The 22,144-nt window shown below is 57.7% G+C and overlaps 2 protein-coding genes across 2 annotated transcripts; one reads left to right on the top strand and one right to left on the bottom strand.

Moving 5' to 3' along the window:
• On the top strand, positions 585-7,799 carry SLC39A13 (solute carrier family 39 member 13; the record flags this gene model as incomplete). Its single annotated transcript, NM_001286991.1, is given in 10 exon segments — positions 585-651; positions 2,238-2,546; positions 4,673-4,786; positions 5,008-5,132; positions 5,780-5,884; positions 5,995-6,084; positions 6,775-6,825; positions 7,142-7,274; positions 7,451-7,550; positions 7,643-7,799. Coding segments are annotated over 9 exon segments (1,095 nt in total). The 3' UTR covers positions 7,719-7,799.
• Positions 10,854-16,796, bottom strand: PSMC3 (proteasome 26S subunit, ATPase 3). Its single transcript, XM_013969885.2, has 12 exons — positions 16,531-16,796; positions 16,196-16,279; positions 15,442-15,567; positions 14,898-15,002; positions 14,728-14,790; positions 14,350-14,487; positions 13,820-13,963; positions 13,546-13,694; positions 12,589-12,685; positions 12,239-12,384; positions 11,390-11,471; positions 10,854-11,014 (listed from the first exon to the last, which is right to left on the bottom strand). The coding sequence occupies exons 1-12, from the start codon at positions 16,606-16,608 to the stop codon at positions 10,904-10,906; spliced, it is 1,323 nt and encodes a 440-aa protein (XP_013825339.2). The 5' UTR covers positions 16,609-16,796; the 3' UTR covers positions 10,854-10,903.

The following is a 22,144-nucleotide window of genomic DNA, read 5'->3' as shown; positions in this document are numbered from 1 at the left end:
TTCGATGAGTAAGAATAAAATTCCCTCTTCTGAGGTTCCCGGGGCTAGGCCCCTCCCTGTGGCAGGCACTTCTCCTTTCCCTGGCTCATGGAGGAGCCAGGCCCGGCTGACTCAGAGCGGGAGCACGGCAGCTGTCTGTCCCCCGCCCCGCACACCCGGACCCCGGCCCGGGGCGGCGCCGTCCAGCGGCCGAGCGCGCCCCCGTGCGGCCGCGGCCGGCACCGCCGCCCGAGAGAGGAAGCGGCGGCCGGGCCCCGCAAGCCCAAGTCCCCCGGCCGCTCGCGGTCCCTGCGGGGGCCGCTGCCTCCACCCTCGCGCAGCCAGGCCGAGCCGGGTGCCCACGGGGCTCCCACTTCCGCCCGACGCTCCCCGCCGCCGTCCCCGGTCCGGCCCGAGCGGAAGTGCGCCAGCCTCCTGGGTCCCCCACAGCCTCGAGGCGGAAGCGCGCCCCTTTGCCGCCGCTCCCCCCGCGACCCCGCGGCGCGCGGCGCGCCGGGTTCCGGACAGGTCCCGTGTGACGTGGCCGCGCGCTGGGGGCGGCTCCGGGCCCGGGCGGAGGGGGGCGCCGGGCCGGGCGGGGCAGAGCCGGGGCGGGGCGCGGCGCAGCAGCTGGATGGCCGGGGCCGCCCGGAGCGCCGCCGCCGCCGCACGGTGAGTGACCGCCCGACGCCCGGGGCCGGAGCCCCGGACGGGACGGACTCTGCCGATCCCCTTGGTCCAGGTCAGACCTGGGCCTCTCGCGCGGGACTTAAAACTTCCTTGGGCTCTTCTCCTCTGTGTCCCACGCGTCGTCCCCATCTCTCCCCGCTCCGCATCTGTTTTTGGCTCTCCCCCTCTTCACTCTGCCGCTCTTGCTTCCCCCCTTCTCTCTTCCTCTCTGACTCTCTCGGTACCCCCCATCTCCTGTTCCACACTTGGGGCCCCCTCACCTCTAACCGTGACCCGCCTCTGCCTCCCAAGCCCGGCCTCCTGCCCGCAGTCCCGCCTTTGGTCCCCAGTGGAGCCCAGTGGGTTTCATCAGGGTCCCGTTATGGCCTGGAGATCCCAGACCCTAGCGTCTCTTCCAGCTGCTTTCCCTCCCTCCCACCTCCATCAGGAGATGAGGAAACTGAGGCAAGGACATCACCGGCTCAAGGTCACAGCCGGCCTGAGGCTGGGCCGACCACATTTAAACCTCATGCCTGAGTTTCCAGGTTGAACTTCCCTCTTGGTTGACTCACATCCAGATCCTGTGATCTGCCCGCTGGGTATACTCGGGCTGCCCCTTAACGTGAGGAGGGCTCTCTGTACCTTCACCATGCCAGGCAGGCTCACCCGATGGGCAAACTCATCTCACCATCACGACCAAGTGAGGGAGGCCATACTGATCTCCCTCGGAGGAGGAGGAGACTAAGGGCTCAGAGAAGAGCTTTAGGGACTTGTCCACAGTCAGGCGAGGCGGGCACGGCAGCCCACTCCAGTATTCTTGCCTGGAGAATCCCCATGGACAGAGGAGCCTGGCAGGCTGCAGTCCTCGGGGTCGCAAAGAGTCGACAGGGCTGAGCTATTGAGCACACAGCGCCGCAAGCCCAGCAGCTTTAAGCGTGGAGCACAGAGCTAAGGGTGGGTCTTGGATGTCCGTGCCCCGTGCATCTGGGAGGCTACTAGTCACTGAAGGAGCCTCTCTCTTCTGTCTTACCTCGCCTCCTGTCTGTCTCCGGGCCCCGGGATATTAGACTCATTTCCTAGGAAGAAGCCCTGATGGTCTTGACCTAGCCCAGCTGCTTGGCTTCCGCCACCTGAGTTTCCTAAGCTCGTCCCGTCAAGCTAGACAGTGCCGCCAGCCGCCGCCCCTGGGGGTGTCCTCATTGGGGCGCATCCTGGTAGCCAAGCTTTCTCCCCTGGCAGCCAGACACCCTGATGGAGCGGGCCTGCCGGTGGCTGAAGGGAACCCAGCCAGCGCCTCACCCTGTCATTAAGGAAAGTTTAGCCCTAGGCGGACAGGCTGACACAAAGTCTGGAACTGGCTCCCAAGGAAAAAAAAAGTGTGTGGTCTTTGGAAGTGGGGTGTGGAGGAGCAGAGCCCCATTGCTCTGTGCACCCCTCACAGGGGTCCTTGGAGGCCCTGGGGGAGGCAGGCAGGAGGGTGGGCACCGTGGCCACCGGGAGCGCAGGGAGGGTCCAGGTGCCACATTTTCTAAGCAGGTGCGCGGCCAACAGTGGCTGCTCATGCAAGCGGCCTTTGTGTGTTTTTTCAGCACGTGGCATGCCTGGATGTCCCTGCCCCGGCATCGGCATGGCGGGACAGAGGCTCCTCTTCCTCGTGGCTCTTGCCCTGGAGCTCCTGGGAGGGGCTGGGGGCTCCCAGCAGGCCCTCCGGAGCCGGGGGGTGGCAGCAGCCTGTCGCCTGGACAATAAGGAGAGTGAGTCCTGGGGGGCCCTGCTGAGTGGAGAGAGGCTGGAGACGTGGATCTGCTCCCTCCTGGGCTCGCTCATGGTGGGGCTCAGCGGGGTCTTCCCTCTGCTTGTCATTCCCTTGGAGATGGGGACCACGTTGCGCTCAGAAGGTGAGTGATCCCCCCTCCGGCACCCAGGGGCAGCAGGTGACTGGGGAACCATGCCGCTGCCCTTCCTGGGAGAGCCGGGTCTCGTCCCGGGCGGCAGCGTGTCTGAGGCAGAGGGCTGGACTGAGTACAGCTCTTCCCCGCGGTCCAGTGAGCCGGGCTGCGCCGTGCTTCTTTGTTCATCCGTCTGTGCACCTGTTTATTCTGAAAGATGAACGTCAGCGAACGTTCACTGTGAAGCAAGAGGCAAGGCTGGAAATAGGACGCCAGGCTGCCTGGGGTTCAAAGCCTGGCTCTGCCACTTTGGGTAGTGTTGCGTGAGTTCCTTAACTTGGCTCTGCCTCAAGGTCCCAACCTTAAAAAAGGGGATAATAACAGTATAAACTTCATAGGTGTTATTGTGACGATTAAATGAACTAATATCGGTAAAGCGATTGGAAGGCTGCCCAGCCACTGGAAAGCCTGGGGGATATCGTCCACCCTGGCTTCCAGACCTGGGAGGGGGGCGTTCTTGAACACAAGTGGACCTGCCTCCCCCGAGTGTCACCTTGTGGGTTTGGGATCTTACTGAGACGTGAGGTAGTGGTACTGGTGGAGCGGGTGGGATGGTGCAGGAGAAGACGGTTGCTATTCAGCCCGTCCTGATGTTATACCTCTGGGGTGATACATGAAACGCTATACACAGACCTGATGAGCAAGGGGACTAGGTGTCACCTCTGGCCAGAGTTTCCTTGCTGTCTCAACCATGCTTAGGCGTGGAGTGTGCAGGCTTACGTCCCGGGCTCCGACCACAGCGAGGCTGGCTTCGTGTGGCACGTGGTGCCATGGTGACCCCTGCAAGGGTAGGGGTGGTGGGCCCAACACACATAAATTAAGCAGTTAACATGAAAAAAAAAAAAAGACTGCCCAGCGCTGGGAAGGGGCTCCATGTTCACCAGCCAGTGCCCTGTAAAAAGCGCCGCCTCTCACTTCAGCCCCCATTCAGTGTGCAAAAGGGTGCTCAGACCCAGAGCCCCCAGGGCGGCCTTCCCTGGAACACCGAGAGGCTGGCAGCCCGCCTCCTCTAGGGAGGGCACCTGGGAGGTGAGCGCAGGCGTGGCAGAGGGCTTTCCTTGGCTTCCCCTTCCTACCATGTGCGCATGTCCACAGTGACATTCTGTGATGAAAGTGAAACAGGACCAGATGCAGGTGCCTGTCGCCCCCAGCCAGGACAATGTCATGGAAGTTCTGGACCAGACCTGGGAACCTTGGAAGCGAGGGTCCCCCAGGGACTTGTGCTGCCTGCCAGGCTTAGGAACCGTTCATTCAGCAGATGGACATGCATGCAGCCGTGCTGGGCACTGGGCTGAGGGCTGGCACCGCAGCTGTGAGCACAGCCCTCTTCAGGCCCGGCGCTCCTGCCCCTCTCATGGTGTCCCTGCGGGGTCAGCCTAGGGAGGACTTAGATTGTTAGCTCTGTGTTACAAATGGGGACGCACGGGCACAGAGAAGTTCTTCGAGGAGCCCAAGGTCACACAGCCTGGAAGCAGTAGCTACCCTGGGATCATACCCCCACCACCAAGCCACCTTTTCCCTCTGGGCCTCAGTTTGTCTACTGAACCAAGGGTTTTGCGACAGCCCCTTTAGGGCACTTCCAACTCTGGGTATTCTAAGTCTGCACAAGTTGTCAGATCTCTGCCACTTTGCTGAGAGTATCAGTGGCTGAGAAGAGAAAAACTCCACTTTAATAAGCATTTCCCGTACATGTTGTCATTTCATTTCCTCAAGATCACTCACTGTCAGATAGATATAATTGTCCCCAGTTTACAGATGATAAGACTGAGTCCTGGAAATAATCTGCCCAGACTTAGCAGCTGCTGGCTTTGGGAGCTGGGGCCTGTCCGCTGTCTTAGCCCTGGAGCAATAGTGGCTCCACAGGCGCCCTGCAGGACGCGGTGAATTCCTTCTGAACACCAGCCCCTACTGGGGCTGGAGGCTGGGGGCCCGGGGAGGCCAGCAGCCCACGTCCAGCCTTCTAGAGAGGTGCAGTCTGGTTGGGATCACACTAGGAGCCCAGTAAGCTGGGTGGGGAAGGGGTCAGGCCAGGGACTTTGGCCTCGGTTCCCAGGTCCCGCATCTCTGCCTTGTAGCTGGGGCACGGCGCCTGAAACAGCTGCTCAGCTTTGCCTTGGGGGGACTTCTGGGCAATGTGTTTCTCCACCTGCTCCCCGAGGCGTGGGCCTACACGAACAGTGCCAGCTCTGGTGAGTGAGGCCACAGGCTGGGGGGAGGCCAGGAGGGTGGTGGGCAGTGGGTGGGAGCTGGTGTCCAGGCCCAGGAATGGCCTAGGCCCTGCCCACTCTGCAGAATGACTGGGAAAGGGGTTCCTGGACCTCTATCACGGTCCCGGTGCCCCGGTTCCAATGGCGACGCCCGGGATCTGTGGCCCTGGCTTGGCCTGGCTCGTCAGTGCTGCCCCCTGCAGGTGGTGAGGGGCGGAGCCTGCAGCAGCAACAGCAGCTGGGACTGTGGGTCATTGCTGGCTTCCTGACCTTCCTGGTGTTGGAGAAGTTGTTCCTGGACAGAAAAGGGAAGGAGGAGAACAGCCAGGTGAGCCCCAAACTCCAGAGCCTACACAGGTCAGCCTTCGTTCTGTGGTGGTGCTAGGGCCTGGAGGCCCAGGTTTTGAGTCAGTTCAGTTCAGGCCCTCCGTCGTGTCCGACTCTTCGTGACCCCATGGACTGCAGCACGGCAGGCCTCCCTGTCCATCACCAACTCCCGAAGTTTACTCAAACCCACGTCCATCGAGTTGGTGATGCCATCCAACCATCTCATCCTCTGTCGTCCCCTTCTCCTCTCACCCTCAGTCTTTCCCAGCGTCAGGGTCTTTTCCAGTGAGTCAGTTATTCGCATTAGGTGGCCAAAGTATTGGAGTTTCAGCATCAGCCCTTCCAATGAATATTCAGGTTTTGAGTCAAGCCCTAAAAAAGACGGTCTCTCGGCCCTTTCCTGGGAGCTCTAGGAGGCTGGGCCAGCTTGTCTGGAAGGATCCGGGCCCCAGCCCCTGCTGTGACTTGTCCCCATGGATGATAGTGACAGCAGCATGGAGGGCAGAGGGCCTGTTGGGTCTGGGGTCACCCAGCTGGTTGAGCAGTGAGGTCTAGCCAGATAAAAGGGGTCTCCCCTGTCTCACTCCCTTTACCCTGGCCAAGTAGGGGGCATCTAATGTCACCTCTCCCCCCTTCTCCTGGCCCTAGGCCCCCAGCAAAGATCCCGCAGCTGCTGCCGCGCTCAATGGAGGCCACTATCTGGCCCAGCCGGCTGCAGAGCCCGGCCTGAGCGCCGTGGTCCGGAACATCAAAGTGAGTGGCCCGCTTGGGGCCCGCCTTCCTACAGCTGCCCCACCCCGAGTGGCCGGCCCGGCTCAGGCCCGCCTGCCCGGCTCAACCCAACCCTGTCCCTCCTCACCCAGGTCAGTGGCTATCTCAACCTGCTGGCCAACACCATAGACAACTTCACCCACGGGCTGGCTGTGGCCGCCAGCTTCCTAGTGAGCAAGAAGGTGAGTGGGGCTGGGGCGGGGCGGGGGCGCAGGCCAGCGTGATGGGCATGTGGGGCCCGCATTGACCCGGTGGCCCTGCCTCCAGTCCACCTGCCTCCTCCACGCTCCCCGCACCCAGCACCTTATCCCAGCCTCCTTACTGCAAACACTCCTCGTTGGGACCACGGGCCTCAGCCAAGCTGCTAGACTCGGCCCCTGCCTGCTTCTAGACGCTTCTCCCCACTCCTGCTCCTTCTGCGCTCTGTGCCTGGGCCCCGAGGTCCAGCACCCTGGAACTGGCCCACCTCATCCCCCTCTGGTGGCTCCTTCCTCCCTGCTGCCTCTGCTGGGAATGTTCTTTCTCCCACTCTCATCCTTCAGGCCTCCGTTCCAAAAGCACTTTCTCAAAGAGGCCTCTGCTGACCCCTCATCTGTCAGGCCCCTCGCGTCCCATGGCACGTAGTCCATCCGGTCCCCGTGGCCCCTGTCACGGTGTGTAGTCACACGGCTCCTTCTGTGTTTACTGGGCCCTTGCCTCTCCCCCCACCGACTGTTAGCTTCTCGGGGGCGGATTCCTGGTCTGTTGTATTCGCGTCTGTATTTCTAGGAGCCCAACGGTGTCCAGCCAAGGCACCCAGGGCAGATACTGGTAGGATGAGTGGACAGGTGGGTGCCCTCAACACAGACCCCCCCCCACTCCCTTCCCTCCAGATCGGGCTCCTGACCACCATGGCCATCCTGCTGCATGAGATCCCCCATGAGGTGAGTGCCGCAGGGTCCCCGTGATCAGCCATGGGGGTGTGCAGCTGGTGGGGGTACTTTGGGTGGGACTGCCCAGCAATGGCTGGCTTGGGGGGCTGCACCAGAGGCCTGGGGCCCCTCAGTCTACTCAGGCCACAGCCACCATTGCAGCCGCGCCCCAGCCGCCTCGGGACTGGGGGCTCAGCAGAGGGGATGTAGGCCGGGGGTCCCAGCGATGGGGCTGCTGCTCGGGGTTTGGTGGACCCATCCACACCTGAGATGCTCAGGGCGTCTGGCCCCACCGGGGCCCAGAGTGATCATCTGGACCTCCCCTCAGGTGGGCGACTTTGCCATCTTGCTCCGGGCCGGCTTTGACCGATGGAGCGCAGCCAAGCTGCAGCTCTCGACGGCACTGGGGGGCCTGCTGGGCGCCTGCTTCGCCATCTGTGCGCAGTCCCCCAAGGGAGTAGGTACGGGCGTGGGGGTGGTGGCGGTCTGCAGAGGGGCTCTGGCCGAAGGGCACGGCTGCCCTGACCCGGGTATCCAAGCCCGGCTCTGCCCGGGTCCACCTCACGGGAGGGGGGTCGGTTGGTACACGTGGCCGCCCAGCACCCCCAGCCAGTCAGGGCTCCTCCCCCTGCTGCAGAGGAGACGGTGGCCTGGATCCTGCCCTTCACCTCCGGCGGCTTTCTCTACATCGCCCTGGTGAACGTGCTGCCCGATCTCCTGGAGGAAGATGACCCGTGGTGAGCTGCCCACTGGCACTGCCGTTGGCAGGCCCCTGCCCGCTGCCCGTCGGCCCGTGCGGCCCCCTGAGCCCCGGCCCTCTCGCCCGCAGGCACTCCCTGCAGCAGGTGCTTCTGCTCTGTGCAGGCATCGTGGTAATGGTGCTGTTCTCGGTCTTCGTGGAGTGACTGTCCCCGGCGCCCCACCCCTGCACAGCAATAAGAGACTCGGATTCACTCTGTGACCGTGTGTGTGTGTGTGTGTGTGTGTGTGTGTGAGTGAGTGAGTGAATATGCGTGTGTCAGAGAGCGAGTGCGCCGCCAACCCGAGGGTGGGGTGTGTGTGTGCGTGTTGTGCACATGTGGCCAGAGGTGTGTGCGAGGCCGACACTGTGATCCCTGACGCCCGGGCCCGCCCACTGGTCTCCCCCTGCCACCCCGTGGGCTTGCACCCCCGGAGTCAGCAGTGAGGCAGGGAGCGCCAATCCCAAGCAGAGGCGTCTGCGCAGGACGCTGGGAGGAGCGAGCCGCCCCAGGAACCAGGCCTGCAGCGAGCCCCAAGGCTGTCCCCCGCTGAGGCCTCGGGGCCCCTGGGCCTTGGGGGTAAGCCCCTGGGCGCGTGCACCCGGCTCCGAGCAGCCAGGGACCAAGGCTGGGCACCTTTTCTCGGCCGTGGCCCGGTCCTCCCTTCACCAGCTCCGAGGCCAAAGAGAGGAGAGGCGGCTGCTTCGCCCCCAGCTCCACTCAGCGCTGATGGTCCTGCTCCACCCAGCACGGAGCTGGGAGATGCTTTCTAAGACCTGTTCCCCGTCAGCCCTGGGCCGGCTCCTGTTCCCCCGCTGCGAACGCTCCCTGGCAGCGCCAGCAGCTCTTGCCACCTCCAGCTGCCAAACAGCAGCCAGCAGGGCAGCAAGCAGCCCCAGGCCAGTGTCCTCCCCATCCACTTGGGTGCTCCTGCCAGCCCGGGGTCCGGCAGACACTCTAGGGACAGGAAGACAGGGAACGGTGGCTGCCCGCCCGCCCCCCCCACAGGCCCCCTTCCCCCGCCGCCGCCGCGGGTGGGGCTGGGTGGGGGCGGTGAGGGCTCCACGTTGTCAGCACTCAGGAATGTGCTCCGGGAGAATGCTGAAGCCATAATCCCCAGCTATTTCCCTTGGCCGAGGCCCAGGTACTCAGCTGGCCTGCTCCACAGCCAGGCTCCAGCCCCGCCGCTTGGCCGTGGGCGTCGGGAGGAGTTGCCATCAGGAGGGGCTGATCGGTTTTATAGCAGTTTTGCTGTGGTTCCGTTTGTATCTGTAAATAACTTGTTGTATAGATGAGATGCAAATAAATATACACGAACTGGCTGCCTCTGTTCTGCACACGAAAGCCGGGCACCTCGTGTCCCCGCCAGGTTGGCTGCTCTGCGCACAGCTCCTGCAGGTTGCCCAGCCTGTCATCCCCACCTTCAGCCCTTCTGCTCATCTTTGCACTCTCTTGAGCTGCTTCTCCGAACAGGGTATAAACATTCCACGTTTCTCTGGCTTGTTCTGTTGTTAGCTTATGTCAATAAAACAAGCCTGGTTCTAGGCTATTGTAGCCCACGTCACCCCCAAGGCTGGTGTTCTCGCAGACCTGTGAACCAAGGGCTTCTTCCCAGCCTGGCCTAAGCAACTTCACCACGGGAGGGAGCTCCACCCACAAAGTCGTCTCCAGGTTTGGCCTCCATGAAATTATTTTTTGTTAAAAAGAAAAAATGAGATCTTTATTCTAAACCACACCCTCCCCTCCAGTGAACAGGCTGAGTAAAGCCAGCATCAGGAGCTGCTTCCTGGGAGAAGGCGGATGGGGAGCCCGCTTCCTCTCCCACCTTCTGCAGGTGGTGGGGGGAGCACGGAGTCTGGTTCAGGGTGTGACGCCAAGGTCGGCTGGCTCCGTGGCGGGGAAGGCCTGGCTCTGACTCACTATCTTCAGTGAAAAGGGACCTGGTCTACCTGTTCGTGACAGCCAGGGCCTGGTGGGCCCAGGCCTGATGAATGGAGGGTCCCCACCAGCCCTCAGCAGGCGCGGGACTTCAGTGCACTCAGCCCGCTGAGGGAGGCAGCCAGGTACCATTTACAGATGGGGGCTCCGAGGTCAGGGGTGAGAAGCCTGAGGCCTCACTCAGGTGGGGACGCCCAGGAGAGGGACAGAGCCCCATCAGAGGCTGTGCTGGGGCTGCTGTGGAATGGTGGGGGGGGGGGTGGAAGTCAGTGGGACCGATCACCAAGGAGCGCGCAGCGGGGGTGCCCCCTGACTCAGGCTGGCGGCAGTGGGAGAGGGAGGGGCTTCCGGACTTGCTGGCAGGCGGCAGCAGTTCTGGGAGTGTGGACACGGCCTCTCAGAGGGGATGGAAAAAGAGGGTAAGGGGCTCTTGCCAGGGGGCAAGTGAGAGCCGATGGGGCGTTCTCAAAGGGTTGCTGTTTTACCAGGCTGTTTGAGGGGGCGGGAGGGAGTCAAACCTGCTAACGACAACACAGTAGGCTTTGTGTTCACTCCTAGGTTTGAATCCTGGCTATGCCATCTAAGAGTTGTGTGGTCTTGGCCCAGCTGCTCAGATGCATCCATAAAATAGGGCTGCCCTACTGGTGGCTGAGATTAACCAGATACAATTATGTGCAAGATCCGCAAAGCATGTGGCCCAGGCCGAGCCCTCAGCCAGCCGTGAACCACCCGGTCAGCTTTCAGGCGGCAGAGCTGGGTGGGTGGCAGGCAGATGACCAGCAAGATGGTAAAGGGCTCTGACAGGACGTGGGGCGTCACAGGGACAGGGCTGGGGGCAGGACCGGGGGAGGGAGAGGACACAGCGTGAGCGGGGTTAGGCCTAGAAGGGCTCTCAGTGGATCTGCTTGAAGCTCATTTTTCAGCGGGAGGAAATGGGCCAACAGCGAACCAGGATGTGGAGACAAACAGAAGGCTTGGCAGCCAGGAACCAGGGAGCCAAGGCCCAGGGCCTGGCTTTACCAGGAAGCAAGGTCGAGGGCCAGAGCACCAAGATTCAAAAGGAAGGGAAACACTAGTTTGGCTTCTGTGTGGGCCCCTCAGGTGAGCTGCAGGTTAACAAGAATTTTCAGAAGCTCAGACTGAGAGGCGGGGTGGGGAGTGTGCAGTCAGAGGGGTCTGGAGGCCAGGAGACCCCAGGGAGCAGCTGGGGCACACACCCATCCCTGCCAGGGGGCCCTGCCCTGACAACTGGTCTGAGGCCCATGGCTCGCTCAGGTTTCCAGCAGCAGCACCCAGGGAAGGGCCTCCAGCATACAACCCTACTCCTCTACCCAAGGCCCAGGGAAGGCAAGACAGACAGGCGGCAGGAACAGAAGCATCCTTTATTGTGCAGGTTTGCCAGCAGGAGGCCCCTAGGCGTAGTACTGCAGGTTGGCCTTCTTCTTGGCCTGCACTTCCAGGATGCCCTCCATGTAGTCCTCGTGGGTGAGCTCCGTGGCGCCTCTGCGCAGCGCAATCATGCCCTGCGCCCAGACAGACGGACAGGCTCTGGGTCCCTTCCCATGCCCCAGCCCCCAGGACAGACACACAGGCTCTCGGGTCCCTCCCCACGCCCCAGCCCTGCAGACAGACAGACAGGCTCTTGGGTCCTTCCCCACGCCCCAGCCCCCAGACAGACAGACAGGCTCTTGGGTCCTTCCCCACGCCCCAGCCCCCAGACAGACAGACAGGCTCTGGGCCCCTCCCCACGCCCCAGAACAGACAGGCTCTTGGGCCCCTCCCCAAGCCCCAGCCCAGCTCCCGGAGGCCTCCACCTTCTCAGCCCCACCCTCGGCCGCCTCCACCAGCCTAAGCAGGGAGGTGGTATGAAGCGCCCACCCTCCGCGGCCCACACTCACCGCCTCCACACACACTGCCTTGCACTGGGCCCCATTGAAGTCATCCGTACAGCGGGCCAGTTCCTCGTAGTTCACATCAGGACTGTGGGGAGGTGGGGCGAGACTCAGTGACTTACAGGGAGGGGGGCAGGAAGAGCAGCTGTCCCCTACACGCTCCCTCAGGCAGCGAGGTTGACTCGCCCGGATCACAGGCGAGTCCCTTCCCCACTGGGCCTCGTCCCTCCGTCCCTCTGCACAGGGCAGGGGGGAGGCATGAGGGAGGGAGGTCAGAGTAGGTTTGACCAAGTCATTTCTCATGTCTCCAGCCTTCGAGATGCACCTGGACCCCAGGATCCAGTCTGGGGGGAGCAGAAGGTCATGGAGACAGAAGACAGCCATCCGACTGTCTCTCAGGCAGCACAGGGCCTGCACCAGCGCAGCACTGGACCGACTCCCCTCCTGCGCCAAGCACTGCACCTGACATTATCACAACCTCAGGAGGTTGCAGCTCTCACCCCCAAGTCCCAGGAAGAAAACCAAGGCTTATGCCACCTGCGGACGGTCACACAGATCTGAACCCAGGTCTGCCTGGCCCCTGGCAGCGGGGGAGGCCAGGAAACGGCCTGGGCCAGCTCGCCTTCCGATCCCGGGGGCAGGGGTGTGTGTGCAGGTGAACGCTAAGGATCCCGGGCCCCAGTAAGGCTCTGTGTCAGGTCAGGCACCTGGGAGAAACGGAGGCCGCTGTGGGGACAGCGCTGCGTGAATGGGAGGTGGAGGGAGAGGGGAAGCCCGGGGAAGCTCAGTACGAGGAGGACTGGGACGGCTCTGCCGCCCCTGAGGTCTCAGCGCCTCGCTCGGGACTTTTCCCACCTGACGTTCATCTTCCGGGAGTGGATCTGCATGATTCTGGCCCGGGCCTCCTCGTTGGGCATGGGGAACTCGATCTTGCGGTCCAGGCGGCCTGAGCGGAGCAGGGCGGGATCCAAGATGTCCACTCTGTTGGTGGCCGCGATGACCTGAGGAGGAGACGTGGCTGCTTGAATGAAGAGGGAGCTTCAGAGACTGGCGACAGGCACGGCCCCGACAGGCAAGGAGGCGGCCCGGGTCAGGTGAGACGGCACCGGATACTCAAGACCGCCTCTAACTTGAGCCGCGCCAGTGAAACGACAGGAGATTCCGGACCTCAGCGCCCCTTCTTCCCCTGTGAAGACAACACTCACCTTCACTTGGGTGTTGGGCTGGAAGCCGTCCAGCTGGTTCAGCAGCTCCAGCATGGTCCTCTGCACCTCCCGGTCCCCGGCCTTCTCACTGTCGAAGCTGGGCCCCAAAGGAGACACTGGTGAGGCCACAGCTCGGGGGGCGCCCTCCCCTGTTCCACCACCGGAAGCCCAACCCAACCCATCCCGGGGCTGAGAGGAGTCCCGCTCAGCCTGGGGGTCCCCAGCCCAGGGACCAGCACAGAAATGGTGTCAGAGGTGAGAGCTCCTGGGCTCAGGTGCCAAACTGAGGACAGAGCAGTGAGCAAAACCCGCTGCTTGGCCTGCACCCCTGATGAAGGTGCCATCACAAACTGAGCTAAAATTCAGAAGGAATACAGGATCTGGCCCAGACTTGGCATACAACAGGGGGCCCAGGTAGCTGTCCCTGAGGAAATGTCCCTCAGGCTGAGATCTGAAGGCTGAAAACACATCGCTGGGCAACCGACCAGTGGAGATCAGGGAAAAAGGAAAAGCACATTCCAGAGAGAAAAGAGCAGGTGGCGAATCTCTGCCAACGAGTGGGCCTGCAAACAGGGGCCGCCTGGAGGAAGCCAGGGGCGGCGGGGAGGTGAGGGCAGGGACGGGGTGAGGATGGAGGGGAGCCGGGGCACCAACACAGGGGCCCTGGAGGCCGTGGCGAGCCCAGCGACTATGCCACGGAGCAGCAGGGAGGCCCGGCAGGGGAAAGCAGGCTCTGCCTGCGTGAGGGGCTGGGGGAGCCGGTGAGTGAAGCTCTGAGGGGAACCTGCTGGCACCTGTGAGGAGAAAGGATGGTGGGGGAAAAGAAACGAAGCGGGGAAGCTAGTCAAAGAGCATGAGGAAGCCCAAGCACACGGGCAGAGCTGCCAGCATCCCGGGGCAAGCAGGGTGCAAGAGCGGGGATCCAGACCCAAACTGGTGGGACCCCGCACCCCTCACCGCTTGGTGCCGATGGCGTCCAGCTCATCAATGAAGATGATGGACGGCGCTTTCTCCTTGGCCAGTGCAAAGGCGTCCCGGACTAGCTTGGCACCGTCCCCGATGAACATCTGCACCAGCTGGGGGCCGGCCAGCTTCAGGAAGGTGGCCTGCGGGGGGGGGGGGGGGTGACAGAATCAGGCCAAAGGCGCGACAAGAGGCCCCTTCAATTCAAGCCCACCCGGCTGAGTTTCAGCTCCTGCCCATCTCCCCCCATCCTTCCCAAGGCACTCACCTTGGTCTGCGCAGCACAGGCCCGGGCCAGCAGGGTCTTCCCCGTACCTGGGGGCCCGTACATCAGCACGCCCTTTGGGGGCTGGATCCCTAAGTTCTCAAACTTCTCCTTGTGGTTCATTGGCAGGACAATGGCCTCCACTAGCTGCCAGGAAGAAGACCTGGGTGAGGACAGGGAACCCTGTGGGCTCCCACTGCCTAACCCTATCTGTAGCCCTCCCACTCAACTCAGGGACACGGCCGTCTCCTTGCCCCACATCCAGAGGACACAGAATGCTCACTCCCACCAAGGCTGGCGGTGGACTCCCAGAACAGCAGGACGGGGCAGAAGGACGGTCTAAGAACAGGAGCCTGAGCTCCGGTCCTGGCTCTGGCCCTAACCGTCTGAGATCCTGAGCAAGTTGTTCAGACCCTCCAGAGCTCAGTCTTCCAAACTGTTCCATGGCCGCTTCCCTGCCTCCCTAGAGGCTGCGAGGGTAAGAGGCACGGGAGGAGCAGCGCTGGGCCACCGAGGCGCCGGGCCTCCCTCACCTCCTGGATCTGCTTATCCAGGCCCCCGATGTCACTGTACTGCTCCGTGGGTCTCTCGTCCACCTCCATGGCCTTCACCCGCGAGTCGTACTCGGTGGGCAGGGTCTCCAGGATCAGATAGGAGTCTTTGTTCACACCCTGGGGACACAGCATGAAAGCCTCAGCTCTGTCCCAGCGCAAGGCCTACCTAAGTGACTGGGGGACAGGTGTCCAGAGTGAAAGGAGAGCCACAGGACTGGGCAACACAAGAGTCAAAGGGCAGGCAGCTCTGCAAACGTTCAAGACCCACAGTGACCTAAGCCGGGGCCAGGGGCTCGGCTCAGCAGTGGGAGAAACCTGGCTGGAAAAGGCCCGCCTGGGCTCAGGGACACCACTCACCACCAAGTCTCCCGGCTTCAGCTTTTCGGCATCCACCAAGCCAATCACAGGCAGGAAGTAGGTCTGCAGAAGGATTCCAGGTGCAGCCTCAGTCGCTGCCCTCAGGCAGGCTCCCGAGTCCTGTCCCACACACCCCCAGCCTCTGCACTCCCCTCTTGAGCCAGCCTCACCTGCCGTGTGGAGGTTTTGATGACCGCACACTTGCCCTTCCTCTGGGAGTCTAGATCGATGTTTGCACCGTCTTCCTCTTGGTCGTTGGGATCAACATCTAGGAGCTGGAAGAGGAAGATGCTCATATCAAGAGGCCTTGCTCAGCCCCCCTGTACTCTGCAGAGCCCAGCACTTCTGGGGCCTAGACAACCTCAACACTCCCAGGGCTCACCATCCCTACCTCACTCCTCAGCCTAGCCCCGAGCCCAGCAAAGGTACGGTTAATAAATCGGAAGATTAGTGTGATCTCTGCTCAGGTGTTGCTTCCCTGCACAGAGCTCATCTGTCCCCCGAGCAAAAATACCCAGTAGAAAAAGAAACATGAAGCTTCCAATGCCTTTTCAGGCCTGTATATTCCCCTGAAAACTTACAGTGGGGAGGAGAACCTAAGAGGTTTAGATCCTACATGCAATTTAGGCCTCAAGAGGCCCACCCACTCTTTCCCCAATGGCAGGCTGTCTCCAAGCCCCACTGACCCCTCTTCCCCTCCACATACACACACACCTCGATGACGTTGGAGACCAGGTACGGCAGGGTCTTGTTCACTTTGATCTTCTCGCTGTTCTCTTTGATCTTGTCCTTCATGGCCTGGAGTTCGTGGGTGACTCGCAACACTTCACTCTTCATGATCTGGGATGAGGGTGAATGGAAGGAAATACTCAGCCTTACCTCAGCTTATCTGAGGGCCACTTAATTGGAGCACCTTATCCAGGCGGCCGGAGGAACCCTCCTGCACCCCTTTCACTCAGCTCAAAGGCTCTCTGAATGCTCAGCCTGACTGTCCACAACCAGTAAAGGTCGAAACAGGAGGCCCGACGGGAAACCTCCAGGGTAAGCAGTTGTAGTAAAGGGAAAAAGCCAGACTTTGAGTTGAGCACACACGGGCTTCAGGTTCTGCCTTTCCTTACAGGCTCCTTATCTTACCACAGTAAAACACAAAACAACAACAACAAAAACACCTCTTTTAGCCTCAGTTTGCTCATCTGTAAAATGGGGGTTTCTTAAAAGACAGCCTCTCAAGAGGAATACTGGAAAGACCAAGCTGGGAACAGCAGTCAGCCAATTCCTTCTCTCAGGCCTGCTCTCCCACCCCGGCCCTCTCCCCCTCCCTTTTAAAACTTAGTTTTCTCTTTTTCTGGTCTGAGGAGGAAACCGCAGTCCCCACACCTCTACGAGCGAGGCTGGGGACGACGTGAGAGCACCAGGGCCTGCCGTGTGCGGGGGGCCGCGGGCAGGGAGAGGGGGCTTCACTGCCCACCTTGATTTCACTGTCCAGCAGCCGTGTGCGCTGGATGATCTCTTCTGTGGACATCTTGAGAACTTCCTCCCCGATTCCATCTTGCTGTGAAAAAAATAATTTTTTTTTCCTTAAATTCAAGGCAGTTAACTCAGCACTGTGAGTTAGCCAACTCTTTGCCTCAATTAACCCACTATCCGCAAAAAAAACCCAGAACGGAGTCGCGACCGCATACCAAGCGGCCCCAATCCCGGGACCGGGCTCGACCTTGACCCCCGCAGCCACCGCCTCCCCTCCCGCCAGCGGGGTCTCGCCGTGGCCCGGGCTCCAGAACCGCCAGCTTCCCCAGCGGGTACCTCAGCCTCGTCCCACACGGTCGCCATCTTCTCCTGCCGAGTCACCGGACTCTCGAGGTTCGGCAGCAGATTCACCATCTGCAAGAGCGGCCTGAAGACTGCACCGGGCGGCAGCCGCGGGGAGAGATTAATATTATAATATTACCTCTCTTTACGTCTGCTCTTGACTAGTGAGACTCCGTCAACGAGTCCTGACTCTTGAAAAAAGTTAGCTTGGGCCGCGTTGCGGCGGCGAATCTGCTGCCCGGATTCAAAAGATGAAGCGCAGGCCACAGGGCCGGCCCCCGCGGCTGCTGAAACGTTCCCGCCCTCGTCCTGTTAGTGCCGCAGCAAGAGGAGGGTGCGCCATTGGCTGGCACGCCCAGAGGGGCGGGACCTGGCGGGGAGAAGAAATAGAAAGGGGAGGGAGACGCGACCCGGTGTCCCCGGGGCCCTTGGGAAATGTAGTCCTAATCAGGCGGGTCACAGGGCGCTTTTGAAGGAGGCCGGGTGGAGGGGGTCGGTCTTTCAACTGCAGAATTGGCCTAGTTAGGAATTAGGGGATTCCCCAAAATAAGTGGGCCTCATCCAATCAGTTGAAGCCCTGAATAGCTCCAAAAGGCTGAATACCCTCAGAGATAGAGGGAACTCCTTCTTCCTGACTGCCTTGAGCTGGGTTTCTTCCAGGCTTGGGTGCTGTGCTTAGTCGCTCAATCATGTCCGACTCGTTTTGACACCGTGCACTGCAGCCCGCCAGGCTCCTCCGTCCATGGGGATTCTCCAGGCAAGAATACTGGAGTGGGTTGCCATTTCCTCCTCCAGGGGATCTTCCCAACCCAGGGATCGAGCCCAGGTCTACCCACCCTGCAGGCAGATTCTTTACTGACAGAGCCACAAGGGAAACCCAAGAATAGGGATCCAGGCTTGGGACTTACACTGAAATATCAGTTCTTAACCTTGCTCCTTAGAAGAAAAGTTATGACCAACCTCAGTTCAGTTCAGTTGCTCAGTTGTGTCCGACTCTTTGCGACCCCATGAATCATCACAACACGTCAGGCCTCCCTGTCCATCACCAACTCCCAGAGTTCACCCAAACTCATGTGCATCAAGTCGGTGATACCATCCAGCCATCTCATCCTCTGTTGTCCCCTTCTCCTCCTGCCCCCAATCCCTCCCAGCATCAGGGTCTTTTCCAATGAGTCAACTCTACGCATGAGGTGGCCAAAGTATTGGAGTTTCAGCCTCAGCATCAGTCCCTCCAATGAACACCCAGGACTTGTCTCCTTCAGAATGGACTGGTTGGATCTCCTTGCAGTCCAAGGGACTCTCAAGAGTCTTCTCCAACACCACAGTTCAAAAGCATCAATACTTTGGTGCTCAGCTTTCTTCACAGCCCAACTCCCACATCCATACATGACCACTGGAAAAACCATAGCCTTGACTAGACGGACCTTTTTTGGCAAAGTAATGACTCTGCTTTTTAGTATGCTGTCTAGGTTGGTCATAACTTTTCTTCCAAGGAGTAAGCGTCTTTTAATTTCATGGCTGCAGTCACCATCTGCAGTGATTTTGGAGCCCCCCCAAAATAAAGTCTGACACTGTTTCCACTGTTTCCCCATCTATTTCCCATGAAGTGATGGGACTGGATGCCATGATCTTCGTTTTCTGAATGTTGAGCTTTAAGCCAACTTTTTCAGTCTCCTCTTTCACTTTCATCAAGAGGCTTTTTAGTTCCTCTTCACTTTCTGCCATAAGGGTGGTGTCATCTGCATATCTGAGGTGATTGATATTTCTCCCAGCAATCTTGATTCCAGCTTGTGTTTCTTCCAGCCCAGTGTTTCTCATGATGTACTCTGCATATAAGTTCAATAAGCAGGGTGACAATATACAGCCTTGATGTACTCCTTTTCCTATTTGGAACCAGTCTGTTGTTCCATGTCCAGTTCTAACTGTTGCTTCCTGACCTGATATAGGTTTCTCAAGAGGCAGTTTAGGTGGTCTGGTATTCCCATCTCTTTCAGAATTTTCCACAGTTTATTGTGATCACACAGTCAAAGGCTTTGGCATAGTCAATAAAGCAGAAATAGATGTGTTTCTGGAACTCTCTTGCTTTTTTGATGATCCAGCCTAGACAGCTTATTAAAAAGCAGAGACATTACTTTGCCAACAAAGGTCTGTCTAGTCAAAGCTATGGTTTTTCCAGTAGTCATGTATGGATGTGGGAGTTGGACTATAAAGAAAGCTGAGCGCTGAAGAATTGATGCTTTTGAACTGTGGTATTGGAGGAGACTCTTGAGAGTCCCTTGGACTGCAAGGAGATCCACCCAGTCCATCCTAAAGGAAATCAGTTCTGAATATTTGTTGGGAGGAATGATGCTGAGGCGGAAGCTCCAATACTTTGGCCACCTGATTCAATGAACTGACTCATTTGAAAAGACCCTGATGCTGGGAAAGATTGAAGGCAGGAGGAGAAGGGTGAGATGGTTGAATAGCACCACCTACTCAATGGACATGAGTTTGGGTAAACTCCGGGAGTTGGTGATGGACAGGGAGACCTGGCATGCCGCAGTCCATGGGGTTGCAAAGAGTCAGACACGACTGAGCAACTGAACTGAACTGAACAGGGTCTTGTGCCTGTTGGCTTTCAGACTAAAATGTATGCCAGCAGCTCCATGGGATCTCAGGCCTTCTGATTAAGACTGAAACTAAACGAGCAACATTCCTGGGTTTCCAGTTTGCCAGTTTACCCCAGCCACCATGGAGGTTTCCCACCTCTGTAATTGTATGAGCTGATCTCCTTATAATAAATCTCTTTACGTACATGTATGTCTCCTGTTGGATCTGTCCCTCTGGGGACCCCTACTAAAATACTTCTTAAAATCTGTTAGTTTGAAAACTGTGAAATATATTTAAGAAATGAAAGAATATTTCATTTGGAGCTCAATGAATACCTATGTAGCTTTCGCCTAGATTCACTAATTGATTTGTATTTTCTTTTGCTGTCTGTGTGTTTTTCTGAACCATTTCAAAGTACATTGCAGACATCTTGTTACTTCACCTCTAATATTTCAACTTGTGTCTCCTAAGAGTAAAGACATTCTAATAATGGAACTCCAATACATTTCGCATAGTATATTGTCATACCTAAAGAATTTAATATTGAGGCAATAAAATCTAATATACAGTCCATACAATTTCTTCAATTATCTCCAAAAGATGCCTTAGAGCCTTTAAAAAAAAAATCCAATATCAAGTTAAAAGTCACACATGGCAGTCATTTGTCAGGTCTCTACAGTCTCCTTCTGTTTAGAACAACCTCCCAATCTTTTTTGGTCTTTCATGACATCGACATTTTTGAAGCATCCTGGCCAGTTGTCTTGTGTACTCTGTTCTCAGCACAGCAACCAAAGGAATTATTTTAAAGCCTCGTTAGATCATGTCACTCCTCTGCTCAAAACCCTGCAGCAGCTGCGAGACTTGGAGTAAAAGCCAAGCTCCCTGAAACAGCCTCCCAGGTCCTGCGGGGGTTTTCGGGCTTGCGTGCTAAGTCGCTTCAGTTGTGTCCAAACTCTGTGCGACCCTATGAACTGTGGCCTGCCAGGCGCCTCTGCCCACAGGACTCTCCAGGCAAGAGTGCTGGAGTGGGTGCCACGCCGTCCTCCAGGGGACCTTTCCGACCGAGGGATGGAACCCACATCTCTTACATCTCCTGCCTTGGCAGGCGGGTCCTTTACCACTGGCACCACTTTTTCCCTCCCCCACGATTTTCTCCAGGACCTCGCCTCCCACTCCTTTCCCCCTGCTCACAGTTACATGGCTCCTCGTGGCTTCGAGATCAGGCTGGGCCAACTCCTACCTTGGACTCTGTTCTGCTGTCCTGAAATGTTCTTTCCAGGATATTTTCTTGCTTCACTCCCTAACCTTTGCTCCTTCAAGTCTTTGCTTAAATGCCTCCTTCTCACCCAGACCCACTCGCACAGCCTTTTAATGTTTCAGCCTGCACCTCCTGGGCTTTTTCTGCTCCCATGCTCCTCAACCGCTTACCCTGTGCTAGTCTTTTTTTTTTTTAAATTATATATTTTTATTCTGAAAAATCTAAAACCTAAAGAAAAGTTGCAAATACAGTATAAATAATTTTTTTCTTGCATCTTTTGAGAGAATATTATTGATTAAATAGCACATCACCTCATATACTTTGGTGGGAATTTACAAACAAGGACATTTTCCTACTTAATCACAATACAACTTCAGTACCAGTAGGTTAACCTTGATATGTTTCTACCATCTAACCCTTAGACTCCATTCAAATTTCATCACTTGTCCCAATAATGTTCTTCACAGCATTAAAGGACAGACTGCATTCAGACTTGGATTCAGTCCAGAATCAAGATCAGAATCAGGCATTGTATTTAGTTGTAGGGCTTTAGTTTCTTTCAATCTGGGATTGTTTCTCAGTCTTTCCCTTGCTTCATGACCTTGACACTTTTAAAGATTACAGTTACTTTTTAGAATATTTCTTTCCAAAAATAAAAAAAATCTGGCTTTCAGTTCAGTTGCTCAGTCGTGTCCGACTCTTTGCAACCCCATGAATCGCAGCAAGCCAGGCCTCCCTGTCCATCACCATCTCCCAGAGTTCACTCAGACTCACATCCATCGAGTCAGTGATGCCATCCAGCCGTCTCATCCTCTGTCGTCCCCTTCTCCTCCTGCTCCCATTCCCTCCCAGCATCAAAGTCTTTTCCAATGAGTCACCTCTTCGCATGAGGTGGCCAAAGTATTGGAGTTTCAGCTTTAGCATCATTCCTTCCAAAGAATTCCCAGGGCTGATCTCCTTCAGAATGGACTGGTTGGATCTCCTTGCAGTCCAAGGGACTCTCAAGAATCTTCTCCAACACCACAGTTCAAAAGCATCGATTATTTGGCGCTCAGCTTTCTTTACAGTCCAACTCACATGCATACATGACTACTGGAAAAACCATAGCCTTGACTAGATGGACCTTAGTCGGCAAAGTAATGTCTCTGCTTTTGAATAGGCTATCTAGGTTGGTCATAACTTTTCTTCCAAGGAGTAAGCATCTTTGAATTTCATGGCTGCAGTCACCATCTGCAGTGATTTTGGAGCCCCCAAAAATAAAGTCTGACACTGTTTCCACTGTTTCCCCATCTATTTCCCATGAAGTGATGGGACCGGATGCCATGATCTTCGTTTTCTGAATGTTGAGCTTTAAGCCAACTTTTTCACTCTCCTCTTTCACTTTCATCAAGAGGCTTTTTAGTTCCTCTTCACTTTCTGCCATAAGGGTGGTGTCATCTGCATATCTGAGGTGATTGATATTTCTCCCAGCAATCTTGATTCCAGCTTGTGTTTCTTCCAGCCCAGTGTTTCTCATGATGTACTCTGCATATAAGTTCAATAAGCAGGGTGACAATATACAGCCTTGATGTACTCCTTTTCCTATTTGGAACCAGTCTGTTGTTCCATGTCCAGTTCTAACTGTTGCTTCCTGACCTGATATAGGTTTCTCAAGAGGCAGTTTAGGTGGTCTGGTATTCCCATCTCTTTCAGAATTTTCCACAGTTTATTGTGATCCACATAGTCAAAGGCTTTGGCATAGTCAATAAAGCAGAAATAGAT

Source organism: Capra hircus, chromosome 15 (assembly GCF_001704415.2).
Source record: "Capra hircus breed San Clemente chromosome 15, ASM170441v1, whole genome shotgun sequence".
Taxonomy (NCBI): domain Eukaryota; kingdom Metazoa; phylum Chordata; class Mammalia; order Artiodactyla; family Bovidae; genus Capra; species Capra hircus.
Note: the sequence above shows the minus strand (reverse complement) of the source record. Positions and strands in the feature narration are given on the sequence as shown.